The sequence below is a fragment of the Platichthys flesus genome, chromosome 24 (genome assembly GCF_949316205.1).
Source record: "Platichthys flesus chromosome 24, fPlaFle2.1, whole genome shotgun sequence".
NCBI classification, from domain to species: domain Eukaryota; kingdom Metazoa; phylum Chordata; class Actinopteri; order Pleuronectiformes; family Pleuronectidae; genus Platichthys; species Platichthys flesus.
The window spans coordinates 12219477-12241369 of NC_084968.1; the positions used below are offsets into that span (position 1 = coordinate 12219477).

General features: G+C 43.2%; 1 protein-coding gene across 1 annotated transcript; it reads left to right on the top strand.

The window, feature by feature from the left end:
• The first annotated feature begins 212 nt into the window (after nucleotides 1–212).
• Nucleotides 213–20861, top strand: vax2 (ventral anterior homeobox 2). Its single transcript, XM_062384266.1, has 3 exons — nucleotides 213–1269; nucleotides 5533–5720; nucleotides 19394–20861. Exons 1-3 carry the CDS (start codon nucleotides 1035–1037, stop codon nucleotides 19871–19873), a joined length of 903 nt encoding a protein of 300 aa, XP_062240250.1. The 5' UTR covers nucleotides 213–1034; the 3' UTR covers nucleotides 19874–20861.
• Nucleotides 20862–21893: the final 1032 nt, after the last annotated feature.

The following is a 21893-nucleotide window of genomic DNA, read 5'->3' on the forward strand; positions in this document are numbered from 1 at the left end:
TCCCCACGCTGATCCCGGGTCTGCAGCTCCACGCATCCTCCTGTCTAAACGTGCCCGGCCGGCGGACCAATCAGCGGCGAGCCTGCGTGGGCAGGAAGTGACGCGACCGGGTTCCTGCACTGTAAATTGCTGTGTGTCACCACAAATGTGACCCACACACCAACATCTCTCAGATCCGAGAGGCTGATCCGTCCGCGTCTCTCCTCACGACGTGAAGCAAAACACCATCAAACAAATCCACTGAGCTTCTATTAGTGCCGGAGCCAAAGTGACCTTTTCCCCCTTTTCCCCCTGGTCCACTCCTGCAGGGTTCGAACCCAGACCTCCTCTCCTGTGCGCTCTCCCCCCACCCACACACACGACCCCCCTCTCTCTCTCTTTATCCACCGACAACAAGCAGCCAAGACCCCGCAGGAGCAGGGGATGAGACTGGGACTGAAGTAACAGGCTGCTGCTCTGGAGGATCCAGGACTAACTTTCCTCTCCTGGCTCGTGCACGGTGAACTGTGACCGCAGCTGTGTGTGTCTGTGAGTGTGTGTGTGTGTGTGTGAGAGGGGGGTTTTGCGCACCGCCTCTCACTTAATTTCTAAGCAGTGTGTGTGTGTGTGTGTGTGTGTGTGTGTGTGTGTGTGGGTGTGTTTGTGGCACCTCCCCGCTCCTCCATAGATCTGGTTGCCCCTTGTACCTTGCAGGCTGCACCATGCATTCCTCCTGGCTGCTGTAGTTAGAGCAGGACACCGAGGTTCCTCTCAGCCGACCGCCCTGCGCCTCGCTTCGGACCCCGCACCGCGCGTCATGCCGCGACACCTGAAGCTCTCCCCGGCTCCTTCCCTGGACCGCGTGGCTCCTTTGTAACTGGATCTACTTGTTTCCTTTTTGGGAGGAAGAGGGAGGGCATGCGCTCCTCGTCTCCGGAGAACACTTGCAAAGAGGAGAAGAAAGTGTAGCGAGAGAGATAGAGAGAGAGAGATTGAGCAGCAGAGACAGGAGGAGCAGAGAGCGAGCATCCGAAGAGACTGCAGCCGACTTGTAGATGTTCGATCAGGCCACGACGATGGGCGATGGGAGCCACCGCTGTGGACCCAACCCGCTGTGTGCGGACCGGATGGACGCGAAGTGCCGCGCCGAGATCGGGAGCCGGTCCCCGGTGCAGAGCTCCAACGACACCCCGGGGACCTCCGCGTCCACGCCGACCTCCTCCAGCGAAGACGGACACGACAAACTTTTGGGAGTGGACCCTGACTACTGTCGGAGGATATTAGTGAGGGGTAAGTGCGCGACAACAAAGCCCACAGCAGTTTGATTCTGTGCGTAAAAACCCACTCTCACAGGTCAAAGCCACGAGATGTCTAAAGAGAGGTTTTAAATCCACTGCTGGTTTAGAGACAATAATGTGGTTTAAAGAATGAAAGAACAATAACAGGTCATAATCTGAAGCTGCACTCCAGCTACACACACGCTGATTAAACACATACAATAAACACATATTGTAAAACTGCATTTTAATAACATTATTTAGATGTATTTTCTTGCAACTCTCATTTAAAAATAAATAAAACATTAGGCCTATTATAACAAATATCCTGAGTTTTATTTTATTAGTTTAAATTAAAGTAATAACAAGTAAAATAGTGTGTGAAACTTTGACTAAAGCCTTCAAACATCTACAGGGTGGATACAACAAGCATCTGCTGTGCTAACAATAAGCTACTTTCACTTCCGTCACACCAAACTGTAACAACACTCCACTCCTAAAGAAAAACAATAATCTAAAATTTAAATAATACATATAAACAACTCTCTGAATGACAGAAGTCACAGAATTATCGTTTGGCACAACGTGTCCCATTTATATCAATTTATTTTGTTCATGTGAAAATATACAAATCAATTGGTCTAATCAAAATTCAAAATAATTAAATAAAGCCTCTGAAGTATTGCTGTTGTGTCTAATAATAATAAATATACACATTTACATATATAAAGGAGTGTTTATATATAGCACATGTACGTTCCTGTAGGTTTGTAAACGAGATAACAAAGAAAAACATGATTTGTATTAAAACAACAGTTCATGAAGAGCAGGTGAAATTCATCGTTGTGTTGTTAACCAACACAAGAGCTGAGAGAAAAACACACATCTGCAAACACTATGAATCTGTGTGTGTATGTGTGAGAGAGGGTGTGTGCGAGTGTGAATGTGTGTGTGTTTTATTTTACATGTCAGTGGCTGATTGCCTTTGTTTGCCAACGTTGCGTTAATGAACAGCAGAATAATATTTAATGCAGTGTGTGTCCACTGTGCACGCCCTCACGCAGGAGGCCACTGGTCTCTGAGTGGAACCGACGTCCCAGAAACATCCAGGAAAATATAAACGTTACGCAGATACAAATATATACAATCAGGAAACACACAGTTTCTTCTAATAATATCTAATATCCCTTTGTTTTTATTTATTTTTTTATTAAATATTCTATTAAAGTCACATCACTCCTTAAAATGCCTTAAATACTTGTGGGTATTTAAAATATATATCTATATTTACAGATTAAATCGTAAAAAAATGTAATCGACTGTGCAGATAATGACACACGGAAAATATTAAAAAGCATCAGGTTAAAAAAAAACAACATAAAGAAAACACATTTATATACATATACATGTGTATTTGTTTTACAAGGTTATTTTCTTGCAGTACACTTGATAATATTGTTACAGCGCGTAAATATAAATATTGTTAGCGGTTAAATGAGGGAACACATAGAATATACAACATGTGGAATATATGAGGAAGTTTCCTGCTTGTATATATGGATTTTTGATTTTGGTTTTCCAGGAACAATATTGCTGGAAACGTTTATTTAAAAAAAAGGGTTAGATTAAATTACAAGCTGTGTGTGGTTTTTTGCTGCTGGCTGCATTGGACACAGTCAATATGTCGGCCTATCAATTCCCGGCTGCAGGCGGACGCTGTGGATACGATGGCCGCTGCCTGGTTGGTCTGATCTTGTATTGAACGACGCTGTGTCCTGATCCAGGAGCAGCTCAGTCAGCACGAGGAACCGAGGGTAGTGTTGATGTCACGGCTGGTTTTAAATGGAGGAGGATGATGATGTGGGTGGGAGAGCAGCAGAAACACGAGAGAAATGACGAAGAGGCAGCTTTAAAATAAATAAAAATAAAAAAGAGCAGGAATTAGCTCCATATGAGATGTTGCCTCTATTTGACGCAGCTGGAATAATAACAATACATATACATTTAGTTATTTGTATTCCCCTATACTCATTATTAGTAATGGTCCTGTTAGATAATTCAGCTGCTGCACCAGTGAGACCTTTACGCGCTTTATCCTCCATTCGTCCTGGTTTCTGCTCATCTCTACATACACAAAGTCCAGGTTATCGTTGCTGCTGCGATGTTCGACAGGCAGGTGCTCGCATGTCTCCTGTCTGTGATCCTGGGAGCTGATCCTGCGTCAGCCGCTGGTTGATGGAGTTCATGCACGAGGAGCTGGAGGACTCGGGCCTGGTGCTCTTTGGGTTCAGATATTCGTACAGCTCGTTCTAGAGGCCTGCAGCGTCAGGGCTTTTCTCTTTTTTTTTTTTAAGCTGAAGTCTGGATGCTCTAGTTTGCCGCAGAGAGGCCGAGGTCACCGGGAGGTCAGCAGGTCTGCGCCGCCCCCCCCCCCCCTTTCGTTGCGCATGTTTCCATCACAGCTTGAGCTTTTCTGGGGTTTGGCCTCCGGAGCTCACAACTATAAAAAAATATTTAAAATGTACGACTCTGTATAAACGTGCACGTATGATCTGAGGACGTTTTCTAGCCCGTGTGGTGCCGAACCCACTTCCCAAGGCGACACATGACGCACGGCCGTGATGCGTGTGCGTAAAGATGGAGATCTCTCGTGTTTTTTACTGCGTGGTTCGTGCGTGTGTCGGCTAAATAAACACTTGAGAATATAACGCAGAGGTTGAGATAAGTGCGTGAATGTGACGGAGCAAGTCACCATTTCATTATCTCCTTTAATTCATACGTAAGTTTTTACGTACGTGTCCTTCCTCCAAAGCTCCTGCTGCGTTTTAACACTTTATCTCCAGAATACAGAAATTAATGGAGGTTTTATTTGTGCCTTTTTATTGTGTTAAGAAGTAGAGAAAGTCTATTTGAACTTTCTGTGTTTGTTGTTCTTGCAGTTTGGATGTTTGGTTCAATCAGTATTGTTTCATATTTAATTCAGGAACTCTTCATATTTTATTGGATTTGCATATTTCATGACTTCAAAACCATGGACAAAGAGGAGGTCGTGTCTGGCCTCGGAAGTGAGAAATACGAGCAAATCTCGGCGGCTGTGGAGGCAACGGTGACGCGGAGTGTTTTTATTGTGGAAAGAAACTATTTTAAAAATAAGTAATTTGTTGATTATTGCAAAACTTCATGACTATTTGTTATATTCTTTTCTCTCACTAATTTGTTGATATTCAACGCGTCTGTGGATCCAGGGCGGGGTGTACCTTCTGACCCCCTCGTCCATGATCACTAATATTATATTGACATTAAATTACATTTTTAAAACGTGTAGTTTTTATACTTTTCAATGTTTTCTATTATTAAAATTAGTTCAGATTTAGCAGATTTTTCTGCTATTTTTGAAAACAATACCAGGGTGAACATATCGAAGCAGATAAATAAGTCAAATTGAGAGCAGATCACTTGGAGGGAAACAAACCAACAACAGTGATGAAAACACGCCTCAACCAAGTAAGAAGGGTATTTAAAAATTATTAATAACAAGAACACAAGTGTACACACAAACACACACACACACACACACACACACACAGCTGTACAGTCGGTGCAGAGCTTCACAGACAGGACTCCAACGAGCAGGTTTAAGCACAGTGTTTTTATCCTCATTACAACGTGACGTGCCAGTTAAAGTCTCGGACTAGTCTTTTCAACCTGCGATGTGTAGTTCCACTCCGTTTCACTTGGCACCAGGAGAACAGGACGTGCACTTCCCCACGTAGCCAGTGGCTGAAATCACGTTACGCGGGCGGTTCAAGCGGAATTTATTTGAGTCTGAGTTTTGGCCCCCGACGTGGATTAAAGACCATGAAGTCGGTTAACTACAAGACTGGGGCTTTATTATGAGAACCGACACAGCCACTGGTAAAAGCACACCACAGACAAGATCTGCTATTTACAACTGACGTGCATGTTCTGAACCAGCCCTCGTGTTAAATTTGTAGTTTGTCTATCTCAAAGACGCACATCTTCCCAGTGTCACACAAGTTTAGGTCTTTAAGGCCTTCGCTCATTCTAGAGGGAGGTGTGTGTGTGCGTAAACCTACAAAACCAGTGCGTCCATTTGGATTGTTTCTGATTGTATTCCCTAATAATAAATGCTCCAACTACCTGTATAATTATGTTCTAATAATATATATCTCACAATAATCAGAGGAGAGTCTGAACTTGTAGGTTTTTCTGCAGGAAAATCCACTGACATTTTGCGTTTCTCTCCTCTGGACAGACGCCAAAGGCACCATCCGGGAGATCGTCCTTCCCAAAGGCCTCGACCTGGACCGGCCCAAGCGCACTCGGACCTCCTTCACAGCCGAGCAGCTGTACCGGCTCGAGCTCGAGTTCCAGCGGTGCCAGTACGTCGTGGGCCGGGAGCGCACCGAGCTCGCCCGGCAGCTGAATCTCTCCGAGACCCAGGTAAGAACAGAGCAGGACCGAGACTCGTCTGTGGATAATAAGCCAAGAAATACAAAAACCTGATTCTAAATATTTTAATACCAACAAGAACGTTTCCACCAAATGTGAGTCTATTATTTAATTTACCTAAATACAGACATTAGGCCTCTGTAGCCAGAAAGCTAGTAACTTGTACAAGTAGTTTACAGTGCTAGCTCAGAATTCTGGGACCAAATCCATCAGGTGTTTTTATTTAATATCTGAGTGACTCTGGTTCGTTCAGAGGCTTTAATTGGCTCCTCAGCCAATCAGAGAGGACACAGGAGAAGTAGCTGCCACGCCCAACACGGGTTTCTACTGTCCACCTTTACTTAATGGACAAGTGAAGGTTCAGAGTCCAACAACACAAACACGTGTGTGTTTAATGTGAATGTACAGGCAACTGTATGAAGGTTGAGATATAGAGAAAACAATGTAAATGACTTCAGTGGAAACAAGTCAGTTTGGAGGCCTTAAGTTTAATGTAATATAGTTTTGCATTTTCAATTTCAATCTATGTTCATGTATGATTGAATTTCTAGTTTAAATAAGTTATTAATATATAGATGCATTACATTTATACATTATTTAAAACGGTTTTAATCCAGTGGGTTGCATCAGCCTCAAAATCAGTGAGTGAAACCAGTGAGGTCTGACGTCACGAGGCTGTTTAAATGAGAGGGAAATAATCACCACTTCCTACAAGGGATCACTTCTCACTAAAACTAAAAAAAACAACACTTTCTTTCTTATTTAGTCTGCCAGTCACTTAGCAGATCTGTGTATTACCCTCACTAAACAAACATTGTCACGTTCTGGGTGTTTGTGGCTGTTGTTGTTGTTGTTGTTGTTATTGTTGTGATATTGTTGTGGTATTGTGGTTGTATCTGCTCCTAAGTGTGAACACACACATTCAAAACCATCCTGCAGCGCCACGAGCCCCACCCCTCTGTGTTAGTCATAAGATGGACACACGCACACACACACACACACACACACACACGCACACACGCTATGGCCTATATATAGGACACTCCTAGAAGAGTTAAGTGACACAGGAGCAACAAACCAGAAGTGTCAGACCAACCAATAATATATTATTTTCTAGATTTAGATTTACAAATATAAAATAAATAATTTGTTAGATTCTATTTGGCTGAAGTGCACAGTTTTCCACAAACGGTATTTTAATGACTATCGTCTCTACCAATTTGAAATCTATTTCTTCAACACACTGTAGGTTTATAAGTTGTGTCCTTTAAATGTCAGTTTCGTTTTTGAGGGGAGTTCATGTGAAACCGCGTAAATCTTAATCATTCAGCTGCGTCACGTAACATTTAAAGCATTTTAATACGAACCCTTGAACTTTTATTATCCATCTGAAAACCTGCACACACGAGGTGTCACACGCACAGCTTTCACGCACTCATTGAAGCAACTCACGCGTCTGTAGACAAAATAAAAATAACTGACGAAAACGCTGTGTAAAGTTACAGACACGCTAGAAAATCACAGATAAACTTTATAAATAATTAAATAAACGACGGCTTGGTTCCATTTAGCTGCTTCACTTTCAAGGTCTTGGTTTTGTAGAACATTAGAACAGAACCATTTAAAGTTAAAACTAATAAGTGCTTTTCCTGCTATGATCATATATTGTGTTAAAAGGTCCTTTTGGGGCCGATTATGAAAAATAATGCTACTTGGAAACTGTGAAGTGTTTCACAACGAAAACCTCGTAAAAACAAACCTTCAAAGTAAAATATCATAAAGTAAAAGTGTCGAATATGCTTAGACGTTTGCAGGTTTATTCTCGCTCGTGCTAATAAAGAGCAGGGTTTTGTTTCCGGGGCCTTTTGTCCTCCAAACATTTCTTTAAACACTTGTTGAAGGAAGTAAAATAACACATGGAGGAATTTACGCACCACCATAAAGCAGCGGTATTATCTAACCACACAAAAAACCAGGACTCAAACATAAAGGTGATGGGATGGTGTGTATGTGTGTGTCTGTGTGTGTATGTGTGTGTGTGGAGCACAGAGCAGCCACTGTGTCCCTCATTAGTGCTGACACTAGGGGTGTTAATGGGAGGGCCCCAGCTTCCTGCTGCCGCTGCAGCCGAGGATTGGCTGAATGAAAACCCGTCTGACCTTCAAGTGAGAACAACATGTTAATAATAAAAGTCTCCTCGGTGATGGCGGAGCGAGATATTAGGCCCATTGTGCAGAAACGTCTTAATGCTGCCTTGCTATCGAAGCAGCTTTTCACGCGCGATCAAAAAGGCTTTTTCATGGCATTAGTGTTGAGTTCTGTCTGATTATCGCCTCCTTTCTGCTCGGGGACAAAACACGCGTCATGCAAACGAACCAAATCAAATCCACTGATGAAAAATCACACGGAGGAAAAAGGTGGAGACGCTTAAAACATACGGGTGCGTTTTTAACACTTAATTCGATTCTGACGCTCAAATGGTTTTTAAGCGTCTTTCTATCTATCTATCTATCTATCTATCTATCTATCTATCTATCTATCTATCTATCTATCTATCTATCTATCTATCTATCTATCTATCTATCTATCTATCTATCTATCTATCTATCTATCTATCTATCTATCTATCTATCTATCTATCTATCTATCTATCTATCTATCTATCTATCTATCTATCTATCTATCTATCTATCTATCTATCTATCTATCTATCTATCTATCTATCTATCTATCTATCTATCTATCTATCTATCTATCTATCTATCTATCTATCTATCTATCTATCTATCTATCTATCTATCTATCTATCTATCTATCTATCTATCTATCTATCTATCTATCTATCTATCTATCTATCTATCTATCTATCTATCTATCTATCTATCTATCTATCTATCTATCTCTTTCTGAACAGTGTCTTTAGTTTGTTTTAAACATTATTAATAATAAAATGTACATAAACAGAAGCTCCTTCAGGCCTGTTGCTCTTGTTTTCCAGACGTTCGGTTTTAGTTTAGTTTGGAGTTTTGCGTTTTATACCGTGTTGTTACATGCTCGGTGTTCTTTACGTTTTGGGGAAAGGTTCCTTCGTTTCTCGTTAAGACTGTTTGATTAAATGGAGACATCATAAGTGGAATCATGTTATTCCTGTTGAAGTGTTTTTAATTTTGTTTCGCTAAAACAACCAAATCCAGCCAATAAGATTCAATACTTGATTTCATCTAAATCCAGAATCTACTCAACTCCCATTTCGTCTTTTACCTATACGTTTTATAGCAAACAAATAATTCCACAGTCACTTTAAACAAATATAAAGGCTATTTAGACCATATAACGGACCTCAGGCTACATGCTTAGCCTATATAAACGTGACAGGCGTCTTTCTCTGTGACTGAAAAGACAAATACTAATTACAGAGAGGTTGGATCGTTAAGTGTTTTTTTAACAATGTTTGGGGATTTGGTCATTGACCCATGGAGTAACTCCAATTAGTTTGCTGAGGTATTCAAAAGGAGCACGCAACGAGGCAGCAGACATAAGAAGCACATGCACGCACGCACGTAAAAAAGAGAGACTCGTATAGAAACTTTAAAGTTTTTTAAATCTTTCTTTTACGCACGCAGACAGAGACCTTTGCAGAAGCTTAAGACAAATACGTTTCCCTGTTAATATTTCTGAAAATAGATGGACAAATGACTTATTCATGCGAAAATATATTAGTATAAATTATTAAACACATTGAACCAGAGTTTCTCGTCATGACGTGCAGCCTTTGGATTAATAAACTTTCGAATGCAAACGTTGCTCTGGGGAAACGGTCTCATATTTTTATGGTTTTCATGACTTTTAAAGTGTAACTGCGCCAAACGTTCGTACTGATAAAACCCCAGAGTCGATCCCAAACCCTCCTCTCAAGCAGAACTGGACGAATGTGCGTAAAACGAAACGACAGCAGTGCGTAAAAGCGCGTAAAAGCGTATTGTGGTAAAACAAAAAACAAAAAGCCATGGCTCATTCTTCGTTACTTTTCTGATGAGTCATCAATTCTTTCAAATAAGTGTCTTAATTTGTATTTTTTCATCTTCTAACGCTTGTAAACCCACAAATTTCATCAAAGATCAAAGCAGAAATATTAAAAAGTAAAACTCGACTTGCTCTTTAAATCCTGACTGAAGATTTATTATGATATTTGACTCTCTAGATAAATAAAACATGTGTACGCAAACTTTTATGCCAAAGAAAATCTATGACATTCTTTTTTCTTTTTCACTTAACACCCCGGTGTAATGCGTTACTGAGTTATCCATGCAGGTGGCTCCCCGCCACAGGGTACCACAGCAGGGGGGGTGCCCACACACACACAAACACACACACACACACACACACACACACACACACACACACACACACACACACACACATGCACACAGATTCTTATTGGGGACCCTGTGGATGCTCATGGAGGCTCCAGCTCTTATTGTGAAGGTATGTTGCATGTGAATCATTCAGTGCTCAAATCTTCCTCAGTTTCACATCGACACACATGAGAATTTATTGTAAATCTCCACATATGGAACAGCCACACCTTATTTTACACCTTTTCTCAATGTAGTTCCATGTGAAGATGTTTAAAACGTCCAAACACAAACTTTCTTATGGATTTTAAAACTTTGCTGGACACTTCAGTTGCAAAAAATATAGAAAAAGACCAAAACTCTGCTTATTCCACAGCGCGTCCCTGTTTGTTCGGACTGGTTTGTCAGTGGGAGGCTCCAGGAGGTGCCAGGACACTGTGTGGTCACTTTAAGCTCCTCCACAGTCGTCCTGAGTTGAGTGCAGCTGACGTTACTCGCTGCCATTGTATCACTCCATTGTTGTTTGCTGCTCTTGCATGGAGAAGCTATGGATTTAATGGCCCCTGTGCCGAGTTAAACTGGTTTAATCCTGCAGCAAATGGGAGGGAGCTTGGCCCTGTTTAATCTTTAATGTGAAGCCGGCTGCACAACGCACAGATGTGGCTGAATGTTTGCATCTGGTTTCCTTTATAAATGTAAAAACAAAACTAAAACAAAAAAATTTGATCATTTTGAGAATAGTTTAATTCTTTTTTTTTTTTTTTTGACACAGTTTCTTTGTTTTCCTGTCAGAGAGGGTGTACGGTGGCCTGCAGGGACAAATTTCACAATGTGTGAAAATGTATAATGAAAGAAGTCTGATGCTCTTGTGCCACCGAGTGTTCATCCGCCTCCTGAAGCACCTGCTCGCGACACATTCTAGGTTAATAAACTCAGCTGCTGGATCTGATCTGAGCATCACCGCCCACCTGAATGTGACACAGCCGCTCAGCGACAGGTCTCTACATCAGGGTGACACCTCCCCTCGTCTTCTGCCTGCTGTCGTTTCTATTAGTCAGACAAATACTTGAGTCCAAACAGCCTCCGGCACAGTTTAGTGGAAGCTGTGAAAACTTTCAGACGAGGGCTGACAGGTATTTCTCAGCTCACACTTTTAGTATCTTCAGCAGAAACGCGTAAAAGGAAAAACAGATCTGTGGACTGTGAGCAGATGATGCCACTGTCAGTATAATGTCAATAGACCAAGCACTGGTAAATCGTGACTGGTGATGGCAGCAGGGTGCAGGCCTCATATCCCTCTACTGGTGGTGACTATGTGGCCACTGAGTGAAGAAATTCATTTAGAAAAGGGTTTAAAATAACCGGATCATTCTGAATTCCTTGTAAAGACGTTACAGCTGCTGTTCGGGTTTTGAAATCCGTCCTTGAATTATTGAAACGTGATGTGAAGGATCAGAAACAGAGGAAATGTGATGGGCTTGAATTTGTCCACTGATTTAAAAAGACAAATGTTTCCAATTTAAAGTCGTGGAAAACGTGGTTTTGGTTCCACACACTGAAGAGAAGGTCCCACGTCTCTGTGTCCGTCTGAGACAAGAGGACAAGTTGTGCTCCTGTGTGGGTCTGCGTTCAGTGAATGTCCTCGTTGTGTTTATTGTTCTCCATGATGGGCCCAGACAGCCGGTGTCTGGCCACCCGTCTGGGCCGTAGAGGACCCGGCCATGACGTGTGTCTGTGCAGATGTAGCACAGAGGCGGCTGCACAGGGCGAGGATTGTCCCCACGGTGTGAATGGAGACAGAGACAGGAAGAGGGACAGACACGCTGACGGACGCACAGACACTTGTGGCCTTGTGCCTCCAGTGCAAATGTTTGGCCTTCATTCTGCAAAGGAACCAACTCTTTCCTCTGACTGTCTCCAGAGCGTCTTCCTGAGGGGAGGAGCTTCAGTCCCACTCAGGGAGGGTCAGGAGACGACCTGTCAATCAGCTGATTAGATCCTCAGAGGACATAATGGACATGAAGACTTAATTTGTCCCTAATTGCTCTCAGATTGAATTGACTTGTTTCATCAGCTTCTGGCAGAGTGAGGTGTGTATGGACGTGTGTGAGTGTGTTTGTGGGTACATATGTGAGTGAGTGTGTGTGTCTGTGAGTGTGTGTGTGTGTGATGATGGTCTAATTTTCTAACATATGGAGGAGGATGTAATCCTTAGACTCACGTGAAAATCTGCAAATTTAGAATCAAGAGGTTTTCATTTTTCTTCTCTTTCTCAAACACACACACACACAACCCCCCCCCCTCCCCCAGTGAGCCTTAGGTGTGAACTCACCTCAAAGGTTTTCCATGCAGCCACTTTGTGTCATTCGCTTGGCAAAATGTGTAACGCAATTAAAGTGGAGGATTACCTGCGTGGCAGCTCACGTCTGAGTCCTCACCATGTGTTCATGCAGCGCGTCCATATTTTCATGAGGAAATTCACACATGCACTTCTACCTTATTAAGAAACAAGAGTCTGGTTCTGCAGAATGAAGTTTGAAATGTTATGGATGATGAGTTAAACGCTGCAGCTGCTGGAGTCAGTTTGCTGGTTTGAAGCTTCTTGGATCGAGGCCTTTCTACATTTCATATTTTGTCTTTGTTTCGCCATCATTTAAACTTACGTCTTTAAACTTGAACCATTTTTTATAAAATCACAAAGTCACACATGAGTCTAATTTCATATCGTGTCAGTTTTATACATGAAAAATCTGCTAGGAACCAAAAATGTAGGAATAATGACACTGAGGCCTTTAAAAATGTACAAGTAATAAATAACAATGAGTCAAAATATTACTGTAGAACAGTTCTAGATTGTGTAAATATTTTTGTATTATTTATACAAACAAATGCAACATAAATTGTATGAATTAAAACTACAATAAAGTCTATTTAAAGGTGATTTTATTTGATTTCTAGATTATTTTTAAACAATATAAATTATTCACAATTTCACCTATTACATAATTTTCTATGGAATCCCCATGATTTTATGTAAAGTATTAATCTGAAAAAGTCACAGTCACTATCAGATAAATGTTTTTGGTGTAAAAATAATAATATATATTTATATTGTTTAATATTCAAGTACTTGGATTATTTTCTCCTGTGACAAAATCACATATATATTTTACAAAAACATAAGAGATCCCTCCTCCAGGGCCGTACAAAAACGGTCATGTATGTAAACATAAAGGATCAAATATATAATAGATAAAAGATGCACCTATATGTTTCAAGCTCTGTATATTTGAGTGTATTTGTGTTTTATCTTTTTTTTGTTCGTTACCTCTGGTTATGTTTTCATCAGATTTCATCTGTTAGTCAGGATTCTGCAAAAACTACTCAGCCGATTTCTATGAAATTTAGTACATGGATGCAACAAGGGTCCGACAAGAACCTGTGGAAAGCTGGAGTAAATTTAGTTCAGGGGGAAGATCCAGGAGTTTTTTTATCCTTTTCTTTAACATTGTGGGATCGTTTTTTTTTTTTTTACATTCTGTGGATTTCTCACAGAATTATTCCTGGATCTTGATGAATAAAAATCTGACATGTTTATGGGACTGATATTTATGAGTGTGTTTAATTTGGTGCGGATCCTAATAACAATCTAGATCTAATATGGATTCATAAGGGGACTGTTGGGCCTTGGAAGAGATCTTGTTTATAATAAGTTAGATAATAAGAATAAATATTTATCGGCCCCCAAACCTTCATACCAGTCAGCCTCTAACATGTTGATTTTCTGTATGTTGAATCTCTTATGTTTGTTTTCCTTCAATTATAAATATAAAAAAATATAGAAAAACTGTATATAGAGTTAATGCATCATGAGATTTCAGGGATAAGGCATATATTAGTTGAAGGTGATTTGGTTTATATATTTATTGAATGAGTGTGGCTCATCGTTGGTAACGGCTGTTATGTATGGATGGATGGATGAAGGGATGGATGAAGGGATGGAGGGATTGATGGATGGATGGACAGGAGAGCGAGAGGGGGGGCAGAGGGACGTAGAAAGAGGTGGGCCTCATAACAGTCCCAAGTGCTTTTGTGCTAAGGAGGATTAGGCAGCCATATCTACCAGCGATTCTATAAGACGGAGTTAACCCCTGGCTGAACCTGGCTGGACATGTGCTGCCGCCATGGAGGACCGGACCGGGTTCATGCGGGCGGGGTTAGGTGATGGGTGGGGGGGCTGCGGTGGCGGAGGGGTTTGAGGGTGGATGGTGATGGTGGTGATGATGATTTTTTTGGTGTGAGGTTTGGAGTCAGGGTGACGAGGAGAGGAAGCAAGGAGACATGGTACATCTGTACATTCACTTTTTAAATCGTTCATTTTTCTATGTTTTTATCTATGCAACTTATTTTGTATTATCTGGAAAGAGCCTTGCATCTTGTTTTATTACATATATGAATGTATTTTTTTTAATATAGAGATAATTTATCCAAATTCCTGCAATGTAACCCCACCCGGGATTCAGGTGAGGTTCACCAGTCATGTGTAACAATGAAAAACATGCAACAAAAATGTCACAAAGCAGCAGAATACCAGGAGAGAACAGACAGAAATAAAAGAATATGTCAGTCCAGAGAAGTGTCAGAAGTTTTCAAATAAATTGAAATAGCCGGAAAAAGAGGTGAGAGGTGAATCATTCCAAAGTTTAATCAAATGCACAAATGACTCATGAGACTTTACTTAAATATCCCAGGAATTATGAAAATTCGTCAAACACTGAAGCTGAAAACACACCGGCTGCCATCAGTTCTCTACGTGACGTACAGTGGCCTACCCGCTGGTCCGCCTGGTACAGTCTCCACAGAAAAAGAGTTTTCATTGTGTTGCTTTGGCTCATCACATGCCTGGGATCAGGGGGTCTGCCCGGTGTCAGGGTGGGATCACCGAGCGGCTGGAGGGGTCATGGAAAGTGTGAAAGACACCAAGTGTCCTCCTTAAAGACTTTACCGCTCCAATCCTGCATTTCACTTTGCATTATGGGTATTAAAACATACAGGCAGGGGGGGGGTTTATCGCTTTATGTTTCTGTTGATGCCTCACGTCGTCGTGGCTTAGCTCTGTTCAGCCTCGAGGCCGAGCCGGGAAATAAAGTGATTAAAAACCAGAGTGATACGGAAACAAGGACAAAAGCAATTAAAACAACAGTGAGAATTATTTAGAAAAACATCTAAATCAACGTCTTTATTCCGACTTCCTCCAATCAGAGGTTCACGTTGGGACACGGCGGAGCTCAGCTGGTTTATGGATCCCACATAGGGATGCTCTCTACACTGAGTCTTGATCTGGCTTAACCTCTCTACCTCTAGCCCAGTTCGCCTGCGATCTGTTGCAGCTGCCTGGTTTCCCAGCGCAGGCCTCCGATTGGCTGACCTCTGCCCGACTGGGCCGTGTTTACAGGACGGATTCATCATCGCCGCCCTGACCTTGAATTCATCCAGCCGACGTTTCCCCTCCATCATTTGGGTTTTCATCCCCGAACACGTGGTTCGATTACACAGCAGCTACCTGGGTCGGAGACAGGGGAGTGGGATTTAACACAGGGAGGAAACTTGGAAACCAATTAAATTAAAGTTAGCTTCATCCATATAATATAATATAGAAGTTCCATTCTTCCTATATATTCCTTATGTCTTCTTAAAAAATTAGTTTAGTTTTCTTAGTTTTTCTGCAATCTTGACGTATTGTGACACAGTGAATATATTTGATATATAAGTATTATTAGGTCTTTGGAAAAATTTAGAATTAGGTAAAGAAAACTAGTAAAATACTTCTTTCTCGTTCCTTTGTCTTGAACAAATGAACGAGGTGGGAAAATGTTTTCTTTCTTTATTGTCTTGTAATATTCTTTATTTTTGTTATTCTTTATTTTTGTAAAATACTAATTCAAAGAAAAGAACAGAAATAAATTCATCATTTATAATATAGAAGTATTTTCTATGTGTCTGGAGCCTGTAGTTTATTGTATATCACTGTCCCGATGTGATATTACAGTTCATAAAATGAGAATGAATCCACCGCAGGTAATAGATCCTAATATATTAAATATTTACTCCTATTTGACAATGTTAATGGCCGTCCGATTTTTTCGTAAATTAAATTACTATCAATTTACAACGATGAAATATGAACCCTTATCCAAATACGACTGATCCCTTATATAAACGGATTGCCAGTTTTTTTTACTAAATTACAAAACATTTAAAATTTTTACATTTAATTAATGTATTTTATACTATTTATACCTCGTTTTTTTAGTAATTGCAGTGACTGTTATTAAGAAAGACCTTTATTGATCACAGCTGCTCAAAAGTAGCATCACATATGTAAGAAGAAAATATAAAAAGAAACTGAATCCAGAATAAATAAGATAAAAATGGAAACCTCAATGTGCAAATACAACATGGACATATTCTATGCAAATATGTTGGTAAAATACATAGAAAGTATGTTCTTTGAGGTATTTGTATGTGTATATCCTCAGTAGAAGATGGTGTTTCTGATGCCACAGTTAGTTTTGGTCTTTAAGGGATTTGTCGCCGACTGATTTAACACCAACAGTCTGATGACAGGACGTTAACTGTTTAAACTACTGGACGTTTGACCTACAAACATAATAACAGGGATTTGAATTCACAGAGTATGTGAACTTCCTGTTTCCCTGCTCTGCTCATCACTTTCCTCGTGAGTCTTGGCCTCGCCTCAGCCCCGCCCTCCTCGCCCCAGCCCCGCCCTCCTCACCCGGGCCCGGACAGCGACCTGGCCCTGCCAGAGTGCAGTGAGGGGGGGTGCAGAGGGCGAGGTCGGGGCAAATGCAGGTCACGGCGGATCTAGATCTCCCCTGGTAATCTCTGCCCCAGCTCTGAACCCTGGATCCCATTAAAAAGGATTTACATCCAATAGTGTAGATGTACCGAAGGCGGCTTTGCCTTCTTCTCTTCTCATCATTTCCCCCTCGAATCAAATCCCTGTAAAACACCATCAAGGTTTTTTATACCCCCTCCCCCCTCAGCAATCGATAGGAGGACCGTGGTGTGAGCACGAGGCCGAGCCCCGCCCACGGTGAGGGGGGGCAAAGGAGGCGGATTGGTCGGCGGTTTCATCTGGAGTGAAAGCCTTTTATGGGACGTGGGTGTTTGCCAGGCGATGGTGTCAAATGCAGAAGGAGATCTGAGTGTGAACGGAGAAGAGAGGCCGAGAGGAGGGAGAAGCTGCCGGCCCCGCCCCTCCCCTCTTATCTCCATCTCCACCCCCCCCCTATGTTCCTCTTTCGGCTCCCAGTAAGACTCGCTGGCGTCAGTGTTCCTCTCTGAGCCCCGGGATCCTCTCCGATCCCATTATTTGCGTCGTGGTCAGTGGCTGAAGCTATGATCTCACTGCCTGTTGAGCCGCGCCCTCAGGCGGACCTGATACTGTTCTGATAGCGTGGTTAACACCGGGCGGCCCGACGGCTACGCTTTGAGTTGTAACCTGTGCCGCCCATGGGGGGTGTCAACAGGAAGCAGAGCCATGGAGGCCGCTTGCTTTTCCTCCAGTCAAAACAGAGCTGAGAGGAAACTACAGGAATTTGTTCACCGGGTGTTTTGGACATAAATATGCTTTTTTGAAGTTTGATGCGTTTGTGCAACTGAAACCTGAAAATATCTCAACCCCCCCGAAAACTTGACTCTCCATCCAAATGTAGTGGAGCAGAGTGGAGGGTGTTACTGAGACACGGGGTCATGTGAGATGACTTCTCAGCGAGCGTGTGTGTGCGTGCGTGCGTGTGTGTGTGCGTGTGCGTGTGCGTGTGCGTGTGTGTGTGTGTGTGTGTGTGTGTGTGTGTGTGTGTGTGTGTGTGTGTGTGTGTGTGTGTGTGTGTGTGTGTGTGTGTGTGTGTGTGTGTGTGTGTGTGTGTGTGTGTGTGTGTCCACTTCACATGTGACCTCTCTGTGAATGTGTGTGTGTGTCCACAAACTCCTGCTGTGCCTGCCTTGCACCTTCACCCATTCTTTAGACACTTTATTCATTTAATTGTGTGTATTTTCCCGTGTCGTCTCGCCGTTGTACGATGATTGTCGAGTTTTTTTTATTCCATTAAATTAAACCGAGACGTTTCACCGGCTTGTGAGTTTCTTTTTTAAATCCTCGGCTCGGAGATTAGACGACTGGGTTTCTGTGAGAAATCGTGACGAGGAAGAGGAGGGTTTAATTATCCCGCTGCCACAGTGCGAGAGATGAAGAGTCTGCATGAGGCCGCTTGTAACTCGGCCGCGCTCGCATCCATTTTTCATGTGTGTGATTCCAATCGGAGGCGGCTCTCTCCGTGCAGCGATCTCCTGTGACCCCACCGTGCCCTCCAATCAGCATCTCCACCAGCCCCAGCTTCACCACACGCTATACATTAAAGCCACGCTGTGCCGCCATCAATTAAACATGGCGGACAAGGACAGGCAGAGTTCACCGAGCTTTCCTCTCGACCTGCTGCCGGTGGCGTGACGGCTCGTGTGGTGACACTCCGGAGTTTGCTGCGGTGATGAGCTGCCGATGTTGATGGAGATCATGAGTTCTTGTATTTCCTCTCACCTCTGCAGCCTCCTGCACCGATATCTCCGCTCCTGGTGCATTCGCATCATATTTGCAGTATATCACCCCCCCTCCCACATGTGCACTTCCGGCCTGTTAGAGCTGTGGAGTGTGAGAGAGGAGAGAGTGCACTGGACCCACCATGATCAAATGTGCAGAGAAAAACAACAGCGTTGATCCAATGGCTGGTGCCGGGGGATTACAGCATCTCTGCGTGTTCGGCACGGAGGTGTGCACGTATGACCGGGTTGTGGCTCAGGCGTTGCGTGCTCTCGCCGCTCGCAGCGCTCAACATGCAACACGGGAGATGTGCAGCGAGCGCAGGTCACAAAGAAGTCAATCGTACACGTATGTGTGAGTTCAGCCTGTGGAAAAATGCAAATTTTGGGGCATATGAAGGTTCAGGGAGGGATCCTGATGGTTTTATGTAAATGTTTTAAAACCAAGAGAACACGTGGATACTTCATGAGGTTCCACATATTTAGCAGAAGAACCTTTTTTGGTCCTTTTCCAGATTCAAAACTGAAAATTCTGTTGCTTTTCTGACAAATAAACGCATACAACTAATTTATTCCCGGACGACCACCCTCTGTGGATAGTTCTACCCTTTTAAGTTCTCATTTCACGACAACGTTTGTATTTGGAGCAAAAATGATGACAAACATTTCTTCCTGGTTTTGTTGTTTCAGGTCAAAGTGTGGTTCCAAAACCGCCGGACCAAGCAGAAGAAGGACACCACCAAAGATTCAGACAAACGCTCCTCCTCCACGTCCGAGTCCTTGGCCACCTGCAACATCCTGCGCCTCCTGGAGCAGGGTCGCCTCCTGGCGGGCCCCGCCCCGCCTCACAACTCCCTGCTGGGGCCTCACAACGGCTCCCTGCTGAGCAGCCCGGGCGGAGGCTCCTCTCCTGGAATCAGCAGCAGCACTCCACCCGGCTCCCTATCAGGGGGGACTTTTGGGTTGTCGCTGCCGTCCCTGGGCGGCACCCCGCCCTCGCCGCGGCTGGGCCTCCCACCGCCGCACTCCCTGTGCTTCTCCATGCCGCTGCTGGGGGGCGCTCATCACGAACTGTCGTCCTCTTACGGCTGCGGCTCCTCAGCTTTTGAGCCGTACATGCGGCTGGACAGGAAGGAGTCCGACCTGGGCGGAAAGAAGACGGTTTCTTAAGTAACGTGTCCGTCTCTGCGGACGCCAGGGGGCCGGGACTTGTCTCCGTGAGAGCTTTCCTCCTGGGCCCCTCCCCCTGCGGCCCGTTGGACACTGAATGGCCGCAGACGGGGGAAAAGAAATCCCCCTGGATCACCAGAGATGTGGAAAAAGAGGAAGAGACCAGGTTGCTTTTCCTCGCGGCACCATTTTGTGTCCACAGCACTCGTTTGGCACACCGACACAAAATGGTGAAAAGGACGCGATGTGACGGAGACTCTCCCACATGAAAAAAAAAAGAAGAAAAAAACTTGTGTGTGTGTTGCGTGACCGCTGACAGATGTTTTTATCACCGCTCTCTTCAAAGTGGTTTTAAATGACTTCCAGTGGGTTTTATTTTTGTGTCCAGTGAGTTTGTGAGTGTGGTTCGTTTCTCTCTTTACAGGCCTTCATCTACTGTTCAGGAAAAAAAAAGATGACTTGACACGGACAGCTCGGATCGAATCGGAATCTGAACGAGAAGAGCGGCTTGTTCACGCTTCTCTTCAAGTGGCCATGGTTGATTTTGAGTTGATGTGCTGATCACAAAATGGAAGAAACACTGAAAAAAAAAGGAAATGACAAAAAAAAGAAGAAAAGAATCGTAGCATTTTAATATCAGTCTGTTTGGTGTCCAGCGGTAGTTTTTGTAAATTCTTGATTTGGTTGTGTTTGTTTATGTGGTAGGATCTGGACAAACGATAAAGAATCACATATCTAGATCTGATTTAATATAAAAGAACACGAGGAAGAGGAGGAGGAAGGAAGCTTCGGAGCGTTTCGTGTCCTCCAGTCAGTCGAGGTCGGAGACGTTCAACTTTTTCGTTCGAGTTGTGGTTCGGGGCCGGAGCTGCAAACGATTGATCCATCGATCGGTCCACAGAAGTATTCCGTCATGTTCTCCAGCAGAAATATACCAAACGTTCAATCGTCTCAAATGTTTTTTCTTCGCCGTCACATTTTGAACTCGTCATCAGCTATCCAACATATTTCAGGTCATACCCATGATAAACCGTCTACGTGACTTTTACTGTATTAACTTAAGTTATTAAGTTTCTAAATTAAATTTGAAAGGAAACAACCTTCTTTAAGTCGGTTACACATTTTTTCTTTTTTGATATTGATATTTTGGTGTTTGCTCCATGTTTCTCGTATTGATCTTTATTTGCTCCTCTCTTCAGCTGAAGGACCCCCCCCCTCCCCCCCCCCCCCCCGCTTGCCCCTTCGTCCAAAAAGCACTTTATTTGTATTTTCCCTTTTTATTTGAAATCAGGAAAGTCAGGATTTACTCTGGATAGAAAAAAACAATCTGTTATTTGTTAAATAAGCTTTGACCTTGGTCAATTGGTTTGAACCGAGGTCGAACTCAGATTCAGATAACGCGTAGTAAAGAAGCTTCAGCTCCATTATTACGTTTCTATTCTTCCACTCTATGATTCCATATGTCCACGTCTCCTCGTCGTCCAAAGAAAATCCAGACTCACCTGCCGCGACCTTCAGCTTGCACGTGTCACACGAGTCATTTCCCCCTTTTCACCGTTTCATTTCCATGCATGTATTCATCTGTCTCGACTTCTTTCCCTTCTTTCTTCGCTCCCTCACGTTTTCCGAAGGGTGACTCGACATCCGCGAAAGAAATCAAAGAAAAGAAAATGCCCCTCCCATGACATCAATTTAAAACGGAGGCGCTAACAAGCCAAGGCCGAAAAACTCGCTGAGCGCGCGTTTCCATTTTGTGAAAACATTTCTCGTAGAGTGCAGAGACAGGTTCCGACCTCGGCCTGTGAAAATGTACAAGAACCCCCCCCCCCCCATGTGTCAGCTCGCCGGGGCCTTTTTGCGCCCGTGTAGCGCTGCAGCCGGCGGAGGGGGGGTGATTTGTTGTTGTTGTGTTCAGGCCCCTGTTATCTACTCACGGCTCTTTGCAGCGGTGCACCTGTGCTGCTGTTGAACACTATTATTTTCTATAAGCACCATCCATAATTCACACGCTGCGACATCA